Consider the following 21,695-nt stretch of genomic DNA (forward strand, 5'->3'; position numbering starts at 1 on the left):
TTAGGGTAGGATTTGAATGGAGAAAGCTGCCTGATAATTATAGAGTTTTAGGGTAGGATTTGAATGGAGAAAGCTGCCTGATAATTATAGTTCTTTAGGGTAGGATTTGAATGGAGAAAGCTGTTTGATTTTAATTATACGGAATTGACACCTGCTCCAACAGTTGCCTTTAGCTATCAGTCTCTGTGCGTGGTGATTTGAGAAACGCATGTTACATCTTCAGCCATTGTTGGAAAGATGCATATTAAAACGTTCGTAAGTCTAAATGTCATCACTATCGGGGGAAAAACTGGGCCCAGAGCTCCGGTACATTGCGAGAAAGTTGATCCGTGTGTGCGCGTCGCGCATGAGAAAACTGTCAGTTAGCCTATAGCCCCGCCTCTGTGACTAGGAAATTGAGATGTGTCTTTCAGAGGGCCATTGAAATACCTCGATCTCACCAGTAGTCTCTTTTGATTGGTGCGGAGAGCTTTCAATCATAATAAATGAGCAGAGGGCTGGCACAAAGATCAGAAGGGAGAAACGATTCGCTCACCGACAGGACCGATAGATCACATACTGTCTGTTCTCCAACTAGAGGGAGCGCGTAGGAAACCGAGAGAGAAGAACAAGTGAAAGAAAGAGAGAATAAAGAGGGAGAGGAAGAGCGAGAGAAGAATAGCTCGTGGGAGCGAGGGGAAAAAAGTGAAAGTGACCATGACTACCACCATGCCAGTCTCTGCATCCCCTCCTGTCCTCTCACCCGACCCAGGAGAACATTCCCCTGGGGGAATAACCTGCTCCGATCCGTTTTACACCCCCACAACCACCAGCCCTCATCAAGACTCCCCATCCCTGCGGCTCACCACCACGGGACTCCTCAACCCCTTCCTATCGGGCTCAGGAGTCCCATCCTGCGGCTTGGGATTCAACAACACCCCGGTGTCTGGAGATCGAGTCATTTCCACCACCACTGCGACCACAACCAGTGAGTGCAGAATGGTGGATGTACACGGAATAAAAGTTGCCTCTTTCAGCGTCGGAGGACAGGACGAGTTGATTTGTCTACCCCAAGTGTTCGATCTCTTCCTAAAACACCTAGTCGGCGGGCTTCATACCGTTTACACCAAGCTGAAACGCCTTGATATATGTCCGGTTGTGTGTACGGTGGAGCAGGTACGTGTCCTGCGAGGACTTGGCGCTATTCAACCGGGAGTAAACCGCTGTAAACTCATCTCCAGGCGAGACTTCGAGGCGCTCTACAATGACTGCACCAATGCAAGGTTGGTTGAAATATCTTTTATCTTTTGACTTTTCTTTTTGACATTCTTCCATTGTCTTTTTGTAAAAAACATTCGTAAATGTCATGCGACCATGCGATCAATATCAATAGGCTATTCCAGCATGTGGTAGTCTATGGGCAATATATATAGGCCTAAACGTATTCCTATCCTACGGTGAATGATCAATAAGACAGTTTTCACTTCGTGAAATGTGGGTCCGATACAATATCAGATTCCCCTTTCTCTCTTTCTCTCTCTCTCTCTCTCTTTCTCTCTCCTTTTCTCTCTTTCTCTCTTTTTCTCTCTCTCTCTCTTTCTCTCTTTCTCTCACTCTCTTTCTCTCTCTTTCTCTCACTCTCTTTCTATTTCTCTCTCTCTCTTTTTCTCTTTCTTTCTCTCTCTTTCTCTCTTTCTCTCTCTTTCTCTCACTCTCTTTCTCTCACTCTCTCTCTCTCTCTCTCTCTCTCTGCAAAACTTCAGTTCATGAAATAGGCAGTAGACTATAATTAGTTTTGTTCGAAGCTCAAACGTGTAACCAAATTCACAAAGAAATATAGTGATGAGGTAGATGTGCTCTATTTCTTTGATTACCCTGCTTTTCGTATTTGTGTCTTTTATTTTCGGGTTTTGTATTCTAGCTAAAAATACAATATATTTGTTTATGGAAAATACACTATATACACAAAGTATGTGGACACCCCTTAAAATGAGTCTATTTGGCTATTTCAACACCCTCGTTGCTGACAGGTATATAAAATCAATAATTTGGTATTTGTTTCATTACTCCATTGTTGACATATTCCCGAAATGTTTAGCATGTCGGCCATCACGTTTTTAAGATATGTAACTTTCAATATACAGAAATCTGGCTATATGATGCATTTTCCCAATAAGTCACTTCTCATATAAACCAACACACAGCACAGCAGAGTCTGATATTTCTGAAATCTGAGCATCAAATTTTGATACACACCACACCAGTTGTTCGGTGTCCAGTATGAAGTTTAAAGTTCCGTGAGCCAATGCTAACTAGCGTAACGCTACTAGATACTGATAGACGTCTAGTCATTGCGCTAACGATAGTTAGCTACTGCGCTAGCCAGTGTTGTGTTCAACACCACTTAAAGCGAGACCAATTCAAGACAAAGACCAGAGCAAATCGAGTCCGAGTCAAGACCAAGACCGGAGGGGAGGTGAGACAGAGTCAAGACCGGAGACCGGAGGGGAGGGGGGACGGAGTCAAGACCGGAGACCGAAGGGGAGGTGAGACGGAGTCAAGACCGGAGACCGAAGGGGAGGTGAGACGGAGTCAAGACCGGAGACCGAAGGGGAGGTGAGACGGAGTCAAGATCAAGACCGGAGACCGAAGGGGAGGTGAGACGGAGTCAAGATCAAGACCAGAGGGGAGGTGAGACGGAGTCAAGATCAAGACCAGAGGGGAGGTGAGACGGAGTCAAGACCAGAGACCGGAGGGGAGGTGAGACGGAGTCAAGATCAAGACCAGAGGGGAGGTGAGACGGAGTCAAGACCAGAGACCGGAGGGGAGGTGAGACGGAGTCAAGATCAAGACCAGAGGGGAGGTGAGACGGAGTCAAGCCCAGAGACCGGAGGGGAGGTGAGACGGAGTCAAGATCAAGACCAGAGGGGAGGTGAGACGGAGTCAAGACCGGAGACCGAAGGGGAGGTGAGACGGAGTCAAGATCAAGACCAGAGGGGAGGTGAGACGGAGTCAAGATCAAGACCAGAGGGGAGGTGAGACGGAGTCAAGACCGGAGACCGGAGGGGAGGTGAGACGGAGTCAAGACCGGAGACCGGAGGGGAGGTGAGACGGAGTCAAGACCGGAGACCGGAGGGGAGGGGGGACGGAGTCAAGACCGGAGACCGAAGGGGAGGTGAGACGGAGTCAAGACCGGAGACCGGAGGGGAGACGGAGTCAAGACCGGAGACCGGAGGTGAGGTGAGACGGAGTCAAGACCGGAGACCGGAGGGGAGGGGGGACGGAGTCAAGACCGGAGACCGAAGGGGAGGTGAGACCGAGTCAAGATCAAGACCAGAGGGGAGGTGAGACGGAGTCAAGATCGGAGACCGGAGGGGAGGTGAGACCGAGTCCAGACCGGAGACCGGAGGGGAGGTGAGACCGAGTCAAGATCAAGACCAGAGGGGAGGTGAGACGGAGTCAAGACCGGAGACCAGAGGGGAGGTGAGACCGAGTCGAGACCGGAGACCGGAGGGGAGGTGAGACGGAGTCAAGATCAAGACCAGAGGGGAGGTGAGACGGAGTCAAGACCAGAGACCGGAGGGGAGGTGAGACGGAGTCAAGATCAAGACCAGAGGGGAGGTGAGACGGAGTCAAGACCAGAGACCGGAGGGGAGGTGAGACGGAGTCAAGATCAAGACCAGAGGGGAGGTGAGACGGAGTCAAGCCCAGAGACCGGAGGGGAGGTGAGACGGAGTCAAGATCAAGACCAGAGGGGAGGTGAGACGGAGTCAAGACCGGAGACCGGAGGGGAGGTGAGACGGAGTCAAGATCAAGACCAGAGGGGAGGTGAGACGGAGTCAAGACCGGAGACCGAAGGGGAGGTGAGACGGAGTCAAGATCAAGACCAGAGGGGAGGTGAGACGGAGTCAAGACCGGAGACCGAAGTGGAGGTGAGACGGAGTCAAGATCAAGACCAGAGGGGAGGTGAGACGGAGTCAAGATCAAGACCAGAGGGGAGGTGAGACGGAGTCAAGACCGGAGACCGGAGGGGAGGTGAGACGGAGTCAAGACTAGAGACCGGAGGGGAGGTGAGACGGAGTCAAGACCGGAGACCGGAGGGGAGGGGGGACGGAGTCAAGACCGGAGACCGAAGGGGAGGTGAGACGGAGTCAAGACCGGAGACCGGAGGGGAGGGGGGACGGAGTCAAGACCGGTGACCGGAGGGGAGGTGAGACGGAGTCAAGACCGGAGACCGGAGGGGAGGGGGGACGGAGTCAAGACCGGAGACCGAAGGGGAGGTGAGACCGAGTCAAGATCAAGACCAGAGGGGAGGTGAGACGGAGTCAAGATCGGAGACCGGAGGGGAGGTGAGACCGAGTCCAGACCGGAGACCGGAGGGGGGTGAGACCGAGTCAAGATCAAGACCAGAGGGGAGGTGAGACGGAGTCAAGACCGGAGACCAGAGGGGAGGTGAGACCGAGTCCAGACCGGAGACCGGAGGGGAGGTGAGACCGAGTCAAGATCAAGACCAGAGGGGAGGTGAGACGGAGTCAAGCCCAGAGACCGGAGGGGAGGTGAGACGGAGTCAAGCCCAGAGACCGGAGGGGAGGTGAGACGGAGTCAAGATCAAGACCAGAGGGGAGGTGAGACGGAGTCAAGACCAGAGACCGGAGGGAGGTGAGACGGAGTCAAGATCAAGACCGGAGGGGAGGTGAGACGGAGTCAAGACCAGAGACCCGAGGGGAGGTGAGACGGAGTCAAGATCAAGACCAGAGGGGAGGTGAGACGGAGTCAAGACCAGAGACCGGAGGGGAGGTGAGACGGAGTCAAGATCAAGACCGGAGGGGAGGTGAGACGGAGTCAAGACCAGAGACCGGAGGGGAGGTGAGACGGAGTCAAGATCAAGACCGGAGGGGAGGTGAGACGGAGTCAAGACCAGAGACCGGAGGGGAGGTGAGACGGAGTCAAGCCCAGAGACCGGAGGGGAGGTGAGACGGAGTCAAGCCCAGAGACCGGAGGGGAGGTGAGACGGAGTCAAGATCAAGACCAGAGGGGAGGTGAGACGGAGTCAAGACCAGAGACCGGAGGGGAGGTGAGACGGAGTCAAGATCAAGACCAGAGGGGAGGTGAGACGGAGTCAAGACCAGAGACCGGAGGGGAGGTGAGACGGAGTCAAGATCAAGACCAGAGGGGAGGTGAGACAGAGTCAAGACCAGAGACCGGAGGGGAGGTGAGACGGAGTCAAGCCCAGAGACCGGAGGGGAGGTGAGACGGAGTCAAGCCCAGAGACCGGAGGGGAGGTGAGACGGAGTCAAGATCAAGACCAGAGGGGAGGTGAGACGGAGTCAAGACCGGAGACCAGAGGGGAGGTGAGACCGAGTCCAGACCGGAGACCGGAGGGGAGGTGAGACCGAGTCAAGATCAAGACCAGAGGGGAGGTGAGACGGAGTCAAGACCAGAGACCGGAGGGGAGGTGAGACGGAGTCAAGCCCAGAGACCGGAGGGGAGGTGAGACGGTGTCAAGCCCAGAGACCGGAGGGGAGGTGAGACGGAGTCAAGATCAAGACCAGAGGGGAGGTGAGACGGAGTCAAGACCAGAGACCGGAGGGGAGGTGAGACGGAGTCAAGATCAAGACCAGAGGGGAGGTGAGACGGAGTCAAGACCAGAGACCGGAGGGGAGGTGAGACGGAGTCAAGATCAAGACCAGAGGGGAGGTGAGACGGAGTCAAGACCAGAGACCGGAGGGGAGGTGAGACGGAGTCAAGCCCAGAGACCGGAGGGGAGGTGAGATGGAGTCAAGATCAAGACCAGAGGGGAGGTGAGACGGAGTCAAGACCAGAGACCGGAGGGGAGGTGAGACGGAGTCAAGATCAAGACCAGAGGGGAGGTGAGACGGAGTCAAGACCAGAGACCGGAGGGGAGGTGAGACGGAGTCAAGATCAAGACCAGAGGGGAGGTGAGACGGAGTCAAGACCAGAGACCGGAGGGGAGGTGAGACGGAGTCAAGACCAGAGACCGGAGGGGAGGTGAGACGGAGTCAAGCCCAGAGACCGGAGGGCAGGTGAGACGGAGTCAAGATCAAGACCAGAGGGGAGGTGAGACGGAGTCAAGACCAGAGACCGGAGGGGAGGTGAGACGGAGTCAAGATCAAGACCAGAGGGGAGGTGAGACGGAGTCAAGACCAGAGACCGGAGGGGAGGTGAGACGGAGTCAAGATCAAGACCAGAGGGGAGGTGAGACGGAGTCAAGACCGGAGACCGGAGGGGAGGTGAGACGGAGTCAAGACCAGAGACCGGAGGGGAGGTGAGACGGAGTCAAGACCGGAGACCGGAGGGGAGGTGAGACGGAGTCAAGACCGGAGACCGGAGGGGAGGTGAGACGGAGTCAAGACCGGAGACCGAAGGGGAGGTGAGACGGAGTCAAGACCGGAGACCGGAGGGGAGGTGAGACGGAGTCAAGACCGGAGACCGGAGGGGAGGTGAGACGGAGTCAAGACCGGAGACCGAAGGGGAGGTGAGACGGAGTCAAGATCAAGACCAGAGGGGAGGTGAGACGGAGTCAAGACCAGAGACCAGAGGGGAGGTGAGACGGAGTCAAGACCAGAGACCGGAGGGGAGATGAGACGGAGTCAAGATCAAGACCAGAGGGGAGGTGAGACGGAGTCAAGACCAGAGACCGGAGGGGAGGTGAGACGGAGTCAAGATCAAGACCAGAGGGGAGGTGAGACGGAGTCAAGACCAGAGACCGGAGGGGAGGTGAGACGGAGTCAAGATCAAGACCAGAGGGGAGGTGAGACGGAGTCAAGACCGGAGACCGGAGGGGAGGTGAGACGGAGTCAAGACCAGAGACCGGAGGGGAGGTGAGACGGAGTCAAGACCGGAGACCGGAGGGGAGGTGAGACGGAGTCAAGACCGGAGACCGGAGGGGAGGTGAGACGGAGTCAAGACCGGAGACCGAAGGGGAGGTGAGACGGAGTCAAGACCGGAGAACGGAGGGGAGGTGAGACCGAGAACAAGGGGACAAGGGGTCAAAGTCAAGACCGAGACCAGAAAAATGGGAGTCTAATTCAAGACCATGATTGTAGTTTTGTCAAATGACAATAAGAATGGAAAATGTCCAGTATTTCTGTGTTCATGTCTTCAGACGTTCCGATTAGTGAAGAAATGCACCTGTACAGAACAATGGTCCTTCTACACCACATATGTCAGAGTCAAGGCCCGCGGGCCACATCCGGCCCGCAAGAAGGTTTTTTACGGCCCCTGGGATGATCTTGATTTATTATTAGAACCGGCCCGCAGCAAGCCGGCAGCCCGCAGATCTTTTACACGCACCAATACTACATTTCCCACAATGCAAAGGTGACGCACCGAGCAGTAGGCTGCTTCATTTCAATATTTATTGGCACAGCAGTCGTCAGCATCACAGTAAAATTAACTTTCAGATACCCATCAAAAATGGCAAAACGGAAGGTGGATACTGAGAACCGGGGGTTTCAAACAAGGTGGGAGTCGGAGTATATGTTCACGAAGGTAGCTGGAAAACCTGTGTGTCTTCTGTGTGGAGAAAGTGTGGCGGTACTGAAAGAGTATAATCTGAGACGACATTATGAAACGAAACACGCGGACAAAAACAAGAATATGGACATGGAACAAAGGCTACAAAAGGCAGAGGAATTAAAACGAGGCCTCAAATCTCGACAGGCTCTGTTCAAAAAAGCCAAATCACAAGGCCAGGCTGCTGTCAAGGCCAGTTTTATTTTGGCAGAAGAGATCGCTAAATCAGCCCGGCCATTTACGGAGGGGGATTTCATCAAAAACTGCATGATTAAAGTTTGTGACGAAGTTTGCCCAGAAAAAGGCAACTCTTTTTAAATGTGAGTCTGAGCAGAAACACCATTGCCGAGAGAGTAGACCAGTTGTCCATCAATCTAAAAGAGCAGCTTGTGAAAAAGGGAAAAGATTTTATTGCATATTCCTTGGCTGTGGATGAGAGCACCGACATTTCTGACATTGCCCAGTTGTCAATTTTCATCCGCGGAGTGGACTCCAACCTAAGCGTGACAGAGGAGTTTTTGGCTTTACGTCCTATGCATGGCACAACTACGGGGCATGATTTGTATGAAGAGGTGTCAAGATGTGTAAATGAGATGGAGCTGCCTTGGGAAAAACTCGTGGGTTTGACAACCGACGGAGCACCTGCGATGTGTGGACACAGGAGCGGACTGGTGGCGAAGATACGGGAAAAGATGCAAGAGGAAAACGCGACAGGTGAGCTGACAGCTTATCATTGTATCATACACCAGGAAGCGTTGTGCGGTAAAGCCTTGAAAATGGAGCATGTAATGAGCATCATCACGCGCACAGTTAACTTTATCAGAGCCAAAGGTTTGAATCACCGCCAGTTCAAGGCATTTCTGACGGAGTTAGAAACGGAGCATGGTGATTTGCCTTATCACACAGAGGTGCGATGGCTAAGCCAGGGAAAGGTGCTTCAAAGATGTTTCGAGCTTCGTGAGGAGATTTGTCTGTTCTTGGACGGCAAAGGGAAAGACACAACACAACTCCGAGACGAAATGTTTCTGTGTGAAATGGCTTTTCTGTGTGACATTACGAGTCATCTGAATGCAATAAACTTGCAGCTGCAGGGTCGGGATCGTGTCATCTCTGATATGTACAGTACAGTGAAGGCATTTAAAACCAAACTGACTCTGTGGGAGACGCAGATGCGGAAAGAAAATTTGAGCCACTTTCCCAGCTGCCAGACCATGAAAGAGAAGCTCTCTACCAGTGCGTTCCCGAGCACACAGTTGGCTGATAAAATAGGTATGCTTGCCGCTGACTTTCGACGCCGATTTGCTGACTTTGAAGCACAAAAAGCAGGTTGGAACTGCTCGGTAACCCATTTGCTGTTGACGTGGAAAGCTCACCACCAAACCTCCAAATGGAGTTGATTGACCTCCAATGCAATGATGCACTGAGGGCAAAATATGCGGCAGTGGGTGCTGCGGAGTTCGCCCGTTTCCTCCCGGCACAATGCCCCAGCTGCGCATCCAGGCTGCTCAAACGTTGTCTATGTTTGGCAGCACATACCTGTGTGAACAACTGTTTTCTTTGATGAACCTGAACAAAACATCACACAGAAGTCGACTTACTGCTGAACACCTCCACTCAATTCTGAGGATTTCTTCAGCTCAGAGCCTTACCCAACATTGATGAACTTGTGGAAAAGATGGGACACCACCAAGTATCACCCTCAACCTCAAACAAGTGAACATTACTGTGCAATCACATATTTAGAGTTTTTACTCAGTTCAAGTTTAAAAGTTAAAATTTAATATTTGTTTTCACTGCATGTTACTTCTCCTTAAACAAAGTGTTGTTTTTGATTAATAGATTTTTGCACTTTATTTTTTTGTATTTCAATCCAATTATATTTTAAAAATATTTCAGTTGAGTGGATGATAGAAAATTGCTATTATTGTTTTTTCTTTGAAGTAAATTTAGCCCACTTTTGCTAAAATAGAAAATATAGTCTACTGATGGTGCCTTGAATACCGGTTTCTTTCATTTAATGTTCATGTTATGGGGATATTTATATAAAGGAAATTTGTCTTTTGTGTCTGTTGAAAATTAAAGATTACTGACAGAGCCATAAGAAAATATTGCTTTATTTATCTGATCATATTGTAATATATTTGTTAGGTTTTCAGTAGGTTCAATTAGGTTCACTAGACTATATGCGTCATTTAAAAATTTTTCAATGAACATTCGAACAGTCCGGCCCTCGTCTTGTAGCTGATTTTTTTATTTGGCCCTCCGTCCATTTGACTTTGACACCCCTGTTCTACACCTTCATAGAAGGGCTAAGGATTTATAAAATAATGATTGACATTTTTTATTTAACCTTTATTTAACTAGGCATGTCAGTTAAGAACAAATTCTATTTTACAATGACGGCCTACCCTGGCCAAACCGAGACGACGCTGGGCCAATTGGTCGCCGCGCTATGGGACTCCCAATTACGGCCAGATGTGATACAGCCTGGATTTGAACCAAGGACTGTAGTGACGCCTCTTGCACTGAGATACAGTGCCTTAGACCACTACAGATCCGCTCAAGCTCTGCCAGGTTGGATGGGGAGCGTTGCTGCACAGCTATTTTCAAGTCTCTCAAGAGATGTTCGATCAGGTTCAAGTCACTCAATGACATTCAGAGACTTCTCCAGAAGCCACTCCTGCAATGTCTTGGATGTGTGTGTTGTTTAGGGTCGTTGTCCTGTTGGAAGGTGAACCTTCGCCCCAGTCTGAGGTCCTGAGCGCTGTGAAGCAGGTTTTCATCAAGGATCTCTCTTCATCTTTCCCTCTATCCTGACTAGACTCCCAGTCCCTGCCGCTGATGAAGCTCCCCAGAGCATGATGCTGCCACCACCATGCTTCACCATAGGGATGGTGCCAGGTTTCCTCCAGACGTGATGCTTGGCATTCAGGCCAAAGAGTTCAATCTTATCAGACCAGAGAATCTTGTTTCTCATATTCTGAGAGTCCTTTAGTTGTCTTTCTGGAAGACTCCAAGTGGGCAATCATGCGCCTTTTACTGAGGAGTGGCTTCCATCTGCCCACTCTACCCTAAAGGTCTGATTGGTGGAGTGCGGCAGAGATGGTTGTCCTTCTGGAAGGTTTTCCCATCTCCACAGAGGAACTCTGGAGCTCTGTCAGAGTGACCATCGGGTTCTTGGTCACCTCCCTGACCAAGGCCCTTCTCCCCCAATTGCGCAGTTTGGCTGGGCGGCTAGCTCTAGGAAGAGTCTTGGTGGTTTCAAACGTCTTCCATTTAAGAATGAGCAGGTAGAGCAGCTAGCCTAGTGGTTAGAGCAGGTAGCCTAGTGGTTAGAGCAGGTAGCCTAGTGGTTAGAGCAGGTAGCCTAGTGGTTAGAGCAGGTAGCCCAGTGGTTAGAGCAGGTAGCCCCGTGGTTAGAGCAGGTAACCTCGTGGTTAGAGACAGGTAGCCTCGTGGTTAGAGCAGGTAGCCTCGTGGTTAGAGCAGGTAGCCTCGTGGTTAGAGCAGGTAGCCTAGTGGTTAGAGCAGGTAGCCTAGTGGTTAGAGCAGGTAACCTAGTGGTTAGAGCAGGTAGCCTAGTGGTTAGAGCAGGTAGCCTAGTGGTTAGAGCAGGTAGCCCAGTGGTTAGAGCAGGTAGCCCCGTGGTTAGAGCAGGTAACCTCGTGGTTAGAGACAGGTAGCCTCGTGGTTAGAGCAGGTAGCCTCGTGGTTAGAGCAGGTAGCCTCGTGGTTAGAGCAGGTAACCTAGTGGTTAGAGCAGGTAACCTAGTGGTTAGAGCAGGTAGCCTAGTGGTTAGAGCAGGTAGCCTAGTGGTTAGAGCAGGTAGCCTAGTGGTTAGAGCAGATGCTAATGCGAGTGTAGCAAAATGCTTGTCCTTCTAGTTCCGACAATGCAGTAATGTCCAACGAGTAATCTAACCTAACAATAGGCACTTATTGGCACCAGCCGGCCATATCCTGGTGAGTGATAGTCTATCTTATTGGCACCAGCCGAGAGCATCGGCCATATCCTGGTGAGTGATAGTCTATCTTATTGGCACCAGCCGAGAGCATCGGCCATATCCTGTGCATATTCACTCTTTATCATTGTTGGGTCAGTGCAACTCATTTTTAGATGGAAGTCATATCTATTAGTGTCTCCTCTTCTCATTGGTCTATTATATGGACAACATAGTGTCTCCTCTTCTCATTGGTCTATTATATGGACAACACAGTGTCTCCTCTTCTCATTGGTCTATTATACGGACAACATAGTGTCTCCTCTTCTCATTGGTCTATTATATGGACAACATAGTGTCTCCTCTTCTCATTGGTCTATTATACGGACAACATAGTGTCTCCTCTTCTCATTGGTCTATTATACGGACAACATAGTGTCTCCTCTTCTCATTGGTCTATTATATGGACAACATAGTGTCTCCTCTTCTCATTGGTCTATTATATGGACAACATAGTGTCTCCTCTTCTCATTGGTCTATTATATGGACAACATAGTGTCTCCTCTTCTCATTGGTCTATTATATGGACAACATAGTGTCTCCTCTTCTCATTGGTCTATTATATGGACAACACAGTGTCTCCTCTTCTCATTGGTCTATTATATGGACAACACAGTGTCTCCTCTTCTCATTGGTCTATTATATGGACAACATAGTGTCTCCTCTTCTCATTGGTCTATTATACGGACAACATAGTGTCTCCTCTTCTCATTGGTCTATTATATGGACAACATAGTGTCTCCTCTTCTCATTGGTCTATTATACGGACAACATAGTGTCTCCTCTTCTCATTGGTCTATTATATGGACAACATAGTGTCTCCTCTTCTCATTGGTCTATTATATGGACAACATAGTGTCTCCTCTTCTCATTGGTCTATTATATGGACAACATAGTGCCTCCTCTTCTCATTGGTCTATTATATGGACAACATAGTGTCTCCTCTTCTCATTGGTCTATTATACGGACAACATATTAGTGTCTTATCTTCTCATTGGTCTATTATATGGACAACATAGTGTCTCCTCTTCTCATTGGTCTATTATATGGACAACATAGTGTCTCCTCTTCTCATTGGTCTATTATATGGACAACATAGTGTCTCCTCTTCTCATTGGTCTATTATACGGACAAAGTTGTTTTTTATTGGTCTGATTCTCAGTATCAGCAGAGTAGTCTGTCTTTGTCGTGAAAAAAACAATGATTCTGCTTGTGTTTCCTGTCATAGATTAGGAAGTGTTGTTTAGGAGAACAACGGAGGAAAACAGTGTTGTTTGTTTACTCATCTTGTTGGCTGAGGACTTGTAAACGAGGACAGTTGTGCATCTTTCCAGTAAGGACACACGTCATCGTATCTTCGACTTGCACGCGCTGTTAAGATGAATTAGCCAACCGTAATGTAAATGTGATTTGTGTCATTCTGAGCACCGTGGTTGGGACGCTCCTAATCAGCACACACAATGCTGCCGATCAAATGTTCCGTGCCGCATTTTCCTAACCCTGACACACACACACACGCACACACACGCGCACGCGCACACGCGCACGCACGCACGCACGCATACACACACGGATCATGTCACTTCATGTTTGTGAATAATAGTCAACACTAGAGAGACAGAGAGAGAGAGAGAGACAGAGAGAGACAGAGAGAGAGAGAGAGACAGAGAGAGAGACAGAGACAGAGAGAGACAGAGAGAGACAGAGAGAGACAGAGAGAGAGAGACAGAGAGAGAGAGACAGAGAGAGAGAGACAGAGAGAGAGACACAGAGAGAGAGACACAGAGAGAGAGACACAGAGAGAGAGAGACAGAGAGAAAGAGACAGAGAGAGAGACAGAGAGAGAGAGAGACAGAGAGAGAGAGACCATTTGTACATTGTTAAAACACTGTATATAGACATAATATGACATTTGTAATGTCTTTATTGTTTTGAAACTTCTGTATGTGTAATGTTTACTGTTAATTTGTATTGTTTATTTCACTTTTGTATATTATCTACCTCACTTGCTTTGGCAATGTTAACACATGTTTCCCATGTCAATAAAGCCCCTTGAATTGAACTGAATTGAGAAACATAGAGAGAGAGAGAGAGAAACTGTGTGAGAGAGAGAACCAGAGAGAGAGAAACAGAGAGAGGGAGAGAGAGAGCGAGACAGAGAGAGACTCTGTTCTGAGTGTGTGTCAAAAACGAATCTGTCACGAGAACAAGAATAACATCTAGACATCAGAGAGAAGGAGTCTACCTCTGATCTCATTGATTCACCCACTGTGTGTCGTGCCGGTCGGTCGGACAAACAAACAGAGATATCAGGTGTCGGGTCGTATCCTGTTTCCCTGCTGCTTTGTGTTATAATCATTTTGTGGGTCCTGATATCTGTCCTATGTGTTTTTTTGCATATACCATCACCCCCTGAGAGTGGGGTCACAGCCTTGTTTTTCAGCCTTGTTTTTCAACCACTCCACTCATTTCAATTTCAACTACAGTTAATTAGCAAACTATAGTTTTGGCAAGTTCGTTAGGACGTCTACTTTGTGCATGACACAGGTCATTTTTCCAAAAATTGTTTACAGACAGATTATTTCACTTATAATTCACTGTATCACAATTCCAGTGGGTCAGAAGTTTACATACACTAAGTTGACTGTGCCTTTAAACAGCTTGGAAAATTCCAGAAAATTATGTCATGGATTTAGAAGCTTCTGATAGGCTAATTTACATAATTTGAGTCAATTGGAGGTGTACCTGTGGATGTATTTCAAGGCCTACCTTCAAACTCTTTGCTTGACATCATAGGAAAATCAAAATAAATCAGCCAAGACTTCTACAAGTCTGGTTCATCCTTGGGAGTAATTTCCAAACGCCTGAAGGTACCACGTTCATCTGTACAAACAATAGTACGCAAGTATAAACACCATGGGACCACGCATCCGTCATACCGCTCAGGAACGAGACGCATTCTGTCTCCTAGAGATGAACGTACTTTGGTGCGAAAAGTGCAAATCAATCCCTGAACAACAGCAAAGGACCTTGTGAAGATGCTGGAGGAAACCGATACAGAAGTATCTATATCTACAGTAAAACGAGTCCTATATCGACATATACCTGAAAGGCTGCTCAGCAAGGAAGAAGCCACTGCTCCAAAACCACCATAAAAAAGCCAGGCCACGGTTTGCAACTGCACATGGGGACAAAGATTGTACTTTTCGGAGAAATGTCCTCTGGTCTGATGAAACAAAAATATAACTATTTGGTCATAATGATCATCGTTATGTTTGGAGGAAAAAGGGGGAGGTTTGCAAGCCGAAGAACACCATCCCAACTGTAAAGCACGTTGGTGGCAGCATCATGTTGTGGGGGTGCTTTGCTGCAGGAGGGACTGGTGCACTTCACAAAATAGATGCCATCAGTAGGAAAATTATGTGGATATATTGAAGCAACATCTCAAGACATCAGTCAGGAAGTTAAAGCTTGGTCGCAAATGGGTCTTCCAAATGGAGAATGACCCCAATCATACTTCTAAAGTTGTGTCAAAATGGCTTAAGGACAACAAAGTCAAGGTATTAGAGTGGCCATCACAAAGCCCTGACCTCAATCCTATAGAACATTTGTGGGCAGAACTGAAAAAAGCGCATGCGAGCAAGGAGACCTACAAACCTGACTCCGTTACACCAGCTCTGTCAGGAGGAATGGGCCAAAATTCACCCAACTGATTGTGGGAAGCTTGTGGAAGGCTACCCAAAACATTTGACCCAAGTTAAACAATTTAAAGGCAATGCCATCGAATACTAATTGAGTGTATGTAAAGAGAGGGAGAGGGAGGAGGAGGAGGGGGAGGGAGGGGGAGAGAGGGAGAGAGATGGAGGGAGAGGGAGGAGGAGGAGGAGGGGAGGGAGGGGGAGAGAGGGAGAGGGATGGAGGGAGAGGGAGGAGGAGGGGGGGCTCTCTCACTGCTGGGAGAGCGAGGGGAGAAAGGGAAGGAGGAGGAGGGGGAGAGAGGGAGAGGGAGGGAGAGAGGGGGGAGGGAGGGGGAGAGAGGGAGAGGGAGGAGGAGAGGGAGGAGGAGGGGGGGGGGGCTCTCTCTCACTGCTGTGTGTGAATGATGTTCCTTTTGCTAGCTGTCACTCAAATGTAATGGGCTGAACTTCATTGGTTGAACTCAAATTGCTTGGGGGCTGCCCCCACGTTGGGTGAAAATTGACAATTTCTAGAAAAACAGTCATTCTGTTTGTAGATTGTGATTTGAGGCAAGACAGTAATTCTGCACATCCAGCCCAAAGCGGAAGGTTTAAAAATACTTAGTTGTCACCAAAAGTTATGGAGCATGTCTTTTAAGAGTAAGTAGTAGTTGGAGTAGGGTGAAATCGATATAGCTTGTCTGTTTGAAAATGGAGAGGGGGAGAGCGATATGGGTGGTGAGGTGGTTTCATGCCTCATGTCATCCTGCTAAAGGGATGGTTCAGTGGAGAGGAAACAGAAGGAGAAGGAGGAGGAGAAGAAGAAGAAGGAGAAGACCTGAAAAAGAAGAAAAAGAAGAAGAAGAACTGAAAAAGAAGAAGAAGAAGAACTGAAGAAGAAGAAGAACTGAAGAAGAAGAAGAAGAAGAAGAACTGAAAAAGAAGAAGAAGAAGAACTGAAAAAGAAGAAGAAGGAGAAGAAGAACTGAAGAAGAAGAAGAAGAACTGAAGAAGAAGAAGAAGAACTGAAGAAGAAGAAGAAGAACTGAAGAAGAAGAAGAACTGAAGAAGAAGAAGAAGAACTGAAAAAGGAGAAGAAGAAGAACTGAAAAAGAAGAAGAAGAAGAAGAACTGAAAAAGAAGAAGGAGAAGGAGAAGAACTGAAGAAGAAGAAGAAGAAGAAGAACTGAAAAATAAGAAGAAGAACTGAAGAAGAAGAAGAAGAACTGAAGAAGAAGAAGAAGAAGAAGAACTGAAAAAGAAGAAGAAGAAGAAGAACTGAAAAAGAAGAAGAAGAAGAAGAACTGAAGAAGAAGAAGAAGAACTGAAGAAGAAGAAGAAGAAGAAGAACTGAAAAAGAAGAAGAAGAAGAAGAACTGAAAAAGAAGAAGAAGAAGAAGAAGAACTGAAAAAGAAGAAGAAGAAGAAGAAGAACTGAAAAAGAAGGAGAAGAAGAAGAATGAGAAGAAGAAGGAGAAGGAGAAGAAGAAGAAGGAGAAGAAGAACTGAAGAAGAAGAAGGAGAAGAAGAACTGAAAAGGAAGAAGAAGGAGAACTGAAAAAGAAGGAGAACTGAAAAAGAAGGAGAACTGAAGAAGAAGAACTGAAGAAGAAGAAGAAGAAGAACTGAAGAAGAAGAAGAAGAACTGAAAAAGAAGAAGAAGAAGAACTGAAAAAGAAGAACTGAAAAAGAAGAAGAAGAAGAAGAACTGAAAAAGAAGAAGAAGAAGAAGAACTGAAAAAGAAGAAGAAGAACTGAAGAAGAAGAAGAAGAACTGAAGAAGAAGAAGAAGAAGAAGAACTGAAAAAGAAGAAGAAGAAGAAGAATGAGAAGGAGAAGAAGAACTGAAGAAGAAGAAGAAGGAGAACTGAAAAAGAAGGAGAACTGAAAAAGAAGGAGAACTGAAGAAGAAGAACTGAAGAAGAAGAAGAAGAAGAAGAAGAAGAAGAACTGAAGAAGAAGAAGAAGAACTGAAAAAGAAGAAGAAGAAGAACTGAAGAAGAAGAACTGAAAAAGAAGAAGAAGAAGAAGAAGAACTAAAGAAGAAGAAGAACAGAAGAAGAAGAACTGAAAAAGAAGAAGAAGAACAGAAGAAGAAGAACTGAAAAAGAAGAAGAAGAAGAAGAAGAACTGAAAAAGAAGAAGAAGAAGAAGAACTGAAAAAGAAGAAGAAGGAGAAGAAGAACTGAAAAAGAAGAAGAAGGAGAACTGAAAAAGAAGAAGAAGAAGAAGAAGAACTGAAAAAGAAGAAGAAGAAGAAGAACTGAAAAAGAAGGAGAAGAAGAAGAAGGAGAGAGAGAGAGAGGTGGGACTGAGAGAAACAGAGAGAGGTGGGACTGAGAGAAACAGAGAGAGTAGGGTGGGACAGAGAGACAGAAAGCGTAGGGTGGGACTGAGAGAGACAGAGAGAGAAACAGAGAGAGTAGGGTGGGACTGAGAGAGACAGAGAGAGAAACAGAGAGAGTAGGGTGGGACTGAGAGAGACAGAGAGAGAAACAGAGAGAGTAGGGTGAGACTGAGAGAGACAGAGAGAGTAGGGTGTGTGTGTGTGTGTGTGTGTGCGCGGTGTGTGTGTGTGTGTTGTAGTTAGTCAAACTGCTGGTAAACTGTTTGTATGTCATATTCAACCCATAAAGAAACATGATAAGCTACTGGAACAGTTTTTGGACAACCTGCCTTCAGATTGTTATGATAAGAGTATTTCATAATGTGAAATCAAACTAGGCGATACAAGTCCATATTGCGATAAATTGCCTGAATTGATGCGAGGACGATGAGTTTATAACATTAATGTTTTTTTTAACAGTTGTTTGGTTACGATCTTTTTAACTTTTACTACTTTGACGGTTGTGGTCATCAACTGTCCCATTTACAACCACACAATGGCAAACTTATTTAATTCAGACTTAACATGTCTTTAGGCAGCTTATCAAACTTATTTAATTCAGACTTAACATGTCTTTAGGCAGCTTATCAAACTTATTTAATTCAGACTTAACATGTCTTTAGTATAGGCTGCTTATCAAACTTATTTAATTCAGACTTAACATGTCTTTAGGCTGCTTATCAAACTTATTTAATTCAGACTTAACATGTCTTTAGGCAGCTTATCAAACTTATTTAATTCAGACTTAACATGTCTTTAGGCTGCTTATCAAACTTATTTAATTCAGACTTAACATGTCTTTAGGCTGCTTATCAAACTTATTTAATTCAGACTTAACATGTCTTTAGTATAGGCTGCTTATCAAACTTATTTAATTCAGACTTAACATGTCTTTAGGCAGCTGATCAAACTTATTTAATTCAGACTTAACATGTCTTTAGGCTGCTTATCAAACTTAATTAATTCAGACTTAACATGTCTTTAGGCTGCTTATCAAACTTATTTAATTCAGACTTAACATGTCTTTAGTATAGGCTGCTTATCAAACTTATTTAATTCAGACTTAACATGTCTTTAGTATAGGCTGCTTATCAAACTTATTTAATTCAGACTTAACATGTCTTTAGGCTGCTTATCAAACTTATTTAATTCAGACTTAACATGTCTTTAGGCTGCTTATCAAACTTATTTAATTCAGACTTAACATGTCTTTAGGCAGCTTATCAAACTTATTTAATTCAGACTTAACATGTCTTTAGGCAGCTTATCAAACTTATTTAATTCAGACTTAACATGTCTTTAGGCAGCTTATCAGGTGAATGATGCTGGAGGGAAGAGCAGCAAGAATTGTGTATAATAATTTAATAGAAAAAGTGTCAAAGTGTATTGAATCAAGTGTTGTTTTTTCATATATATATAAATAAACCATCTGCCCTGAAATTGGTACATCAAAAATCTCTTCCCATTTATTTTGCATCCCGTATGTATGGTGCAGCTATCTACCCGTATGTATGGTGCAGCTGTCTACATTTTTTTTGTCCTCAAATGAAATGAAAACTGGTATATTTTTCTATTGATACCAATCATTTTCAGTCAATTTGTACCTTTGCTATATTTTGCCAGACAACCAAATAGTTCCCTACCTCTTCCCTGTGACATCAGTTGATTGTAAGACAACCAAATAGTTCCCTACCTCTTCCCTGTGACATCAGTTGATTGTAAGACAACCAAATAGTTTCCTACCTCTTCCCTGTGCCATCAGTTGATTGTAAGACAACCAAATAGTTCCCTACCTCTTCCCTGTGACATCAGTTGATTGTAAGACAACCAAATAGTTCCCTACCTCTTCCCTGTGACATCAGTTGATTGTAAGACAACCAAATAGTTCCCTACCTCTTCCCTGTGACATCAGTTGATTGTAAGACAACCAAATAGTTCCCTACCTCTTCCCTGTGCCATCAGTTGATTGTAAGACAACCAAATAGTTCCCTACCTCTTCCCTGTGCCATCAGTTGATTGTAAGACAACCAAATAGTTCCCTACCTCTTCCCTGTGCCATCAGTTGATTGTAAGACAACCAAATAGTTCCCTACCTCTTCCCTGTGCCATCAGTTGATTGTAAGACAACCAAATAGTTTCCTACCTCTTCCCTGTGACATCAGTTGATTGTAAGACAACCAAATAGTTTCCTACCTCTTCCCTGTGACATCAGTTGATTGTAAGACAACCAAATAGTTTCCTACCTCTTCCCTGTGACATCAGTTGATTGTAAGACAACCAAATAGTTCCCTACCTCTTCCCTGTGCCATCAGTTGATTGTAAGACAACCAAATAGTTTCCTACCTCTTCCCTGTGACATCAGTTGATTGTAAGACAACCAAATAGTTCCCTACCTCTTCCCTGTGCCATCAGTTGATTGTAAGACAACCAAATAGTTTCCTACCTCTTCCCTGTGACATCAGTTGATTGTAAGACAACCAAATAGTTCCCTACCTCTTCCCTGTGACATCAGTTGATTGTAAGACAACCAAATAGTTTCCTACCTCTTCCCTGTGCCATCAGTTGATTGTAAGACAACCAAATAGTTCCCTACCTCTTCCCTGTGACATCAGTTGATTGTAAGACAACCAAATAGTTCCCTACCTCTTCCCTGTGACATCAGTTGATTGTAAGACAACCAAATAGTTCCCTACCTCTTCCCTGTGACATCAGTTGATTGTAAGACAACCAAATAGTTCCCTACCTCTTCCCTGTGCCATCAGTTGATTGTAAGACAACCAAATAGTTCCCTACCTCTTCCCTGTGCCATCAGTTGATTGTAAGACAACCAAATAGTTCCCTACCTCTTCCCTGTGCCATCAGTTGATTGTAAGACAACCAAATAGTTCCCTACCTCTTCCCTGTGCCATCAGTTGATTGTAAGACAACCAAATAGTTTCCTACCTCTTCCCTGTGACATCAGTTGATTGTAAGACAACCAAATAGTTTCCTACCTCTTCCCTGTGACATCAGTTGATTGTAAGACAACCAAATAGTTTCCTACCTCTTCCCTGTGACATCAGTTGATTGTAAGACAACCAAATAGTTCCCTACCTCTTCCCTGTGCCATCAGTTGATTGTAAGACAACCAAATAGTTTCCTACCTCTTCCCTGTGACATCAGTTGATTGTAAGACAACCAAATAGTTCCCTACCTCTTCCCTGTGCCATCAGTTGATTGTAAGACAACCAAATAGTTTCCTACCTCTTCCCTGTGACATCAGTTGATTGTAAGACAACCAAATAGTTTCCTACCTCTTCCCTGTGCCATCAGTTGATTGTAAGACAACCAAATAGTTTCCTACCTCTTCCCTGTGACATCAGTTGATTGTAAGACAACCAAATAGTTTCCTACCTCTTCCCTGTGACATCAGTTGATTGTAAGACAACCAAATAGTTTCCTACCTCTTCCCTGTGACATCAGTTGATTGTAAGACAACCAAATAGTTCCCTACCTCTTCCCTGTGCCATCAGTTGATTGTAAGACAACCAAATAGTTCCCTACCTCTTCCCTGTGACATCAGTTGATTGTAAGACAACCAAATAGTTCCCTACCTCTTCCCTGTGACATCAGTTGATTGTAAGTTAGGTTTTAGCAGACATTCACGTATATTATTGAAAGTTGCACACAGCGCATTCGGAAAGTATTCAGACCCCCTTGACTTTTTCTAAAATTTTTGTTACTTTACAGCCTTATTCTAAAATGTGTTAAATCCCCCCCCCCCCCCTCAATCTACATACGACACCCCATAGTGACAAAGCAAAAACAGTTTTTTGGACAATTTAGCAAATTTATATATATAAAAAAAAAAAAATTTGAAAATAAGAAGTACCTTATTTACATAAGAATTCAGACCTTTTGTTATGAGACTCGAAATTGAGATCAGATGCATCCTGTTTCCATTGATCATCCTTGAGATGTTTCTACAACTTGATTGGAGTCCACCTGTGGTACATTCAATTGATTGGACACGATTTGGAAAGGCACACACCTGTCTATATAAGGTCCCACAGATGACAGGAATTGATAGCTCTGAAACAGGATTGTGTCGAGGTACAGATCTGGGGAAGGGTACCA

The 21,695-nt window shown here is 46.1% G+C and overlaps 1 protein-coding gene across 2 annotated transcripts in view; it reads left to right on the plus strand.

Moving 5' to 3' along the window:
- Positions 1–573: 573 nt before the first annotated feature.
- The window catches only part of LOC135574242 (dachshund homolog 2-like), a 75,761-nt gene continuing 54,639 nt past the window's right edge, over positions 574–21,695 (plus strand). For both annotated transcript variants that reach the window (XM_065025207.1, XM_065025208.1), the window contains exon 1: positions 574–1,262. In XM_065025207.1, the coding sequence (XP_064881279.1) occupies positions 697–1,262 (566 nt within the window). In that variant the 5' untranslated portion in view covers positions 574–696. The remainder of the gene's footprint in view (positions 1,263–21,695) is intronic.

The sequence above is a fragment of the Oncorhynchus nerka genome, linkage group LG12 (genome assembly GCF_034236695.1).
Source record: "Oncorhynchus nerka isolate Pitt River linkage group LG12, Oner_Uvic_2.0, whole genome shotgun sequence".
Classification (NCBI taxonomy): Eukaryota; Metazoa; Chordata; class Actinopteri; order Salmoniformes; family Salmonidae; genus Oncorhynchus; species Oncorhynchus nerka.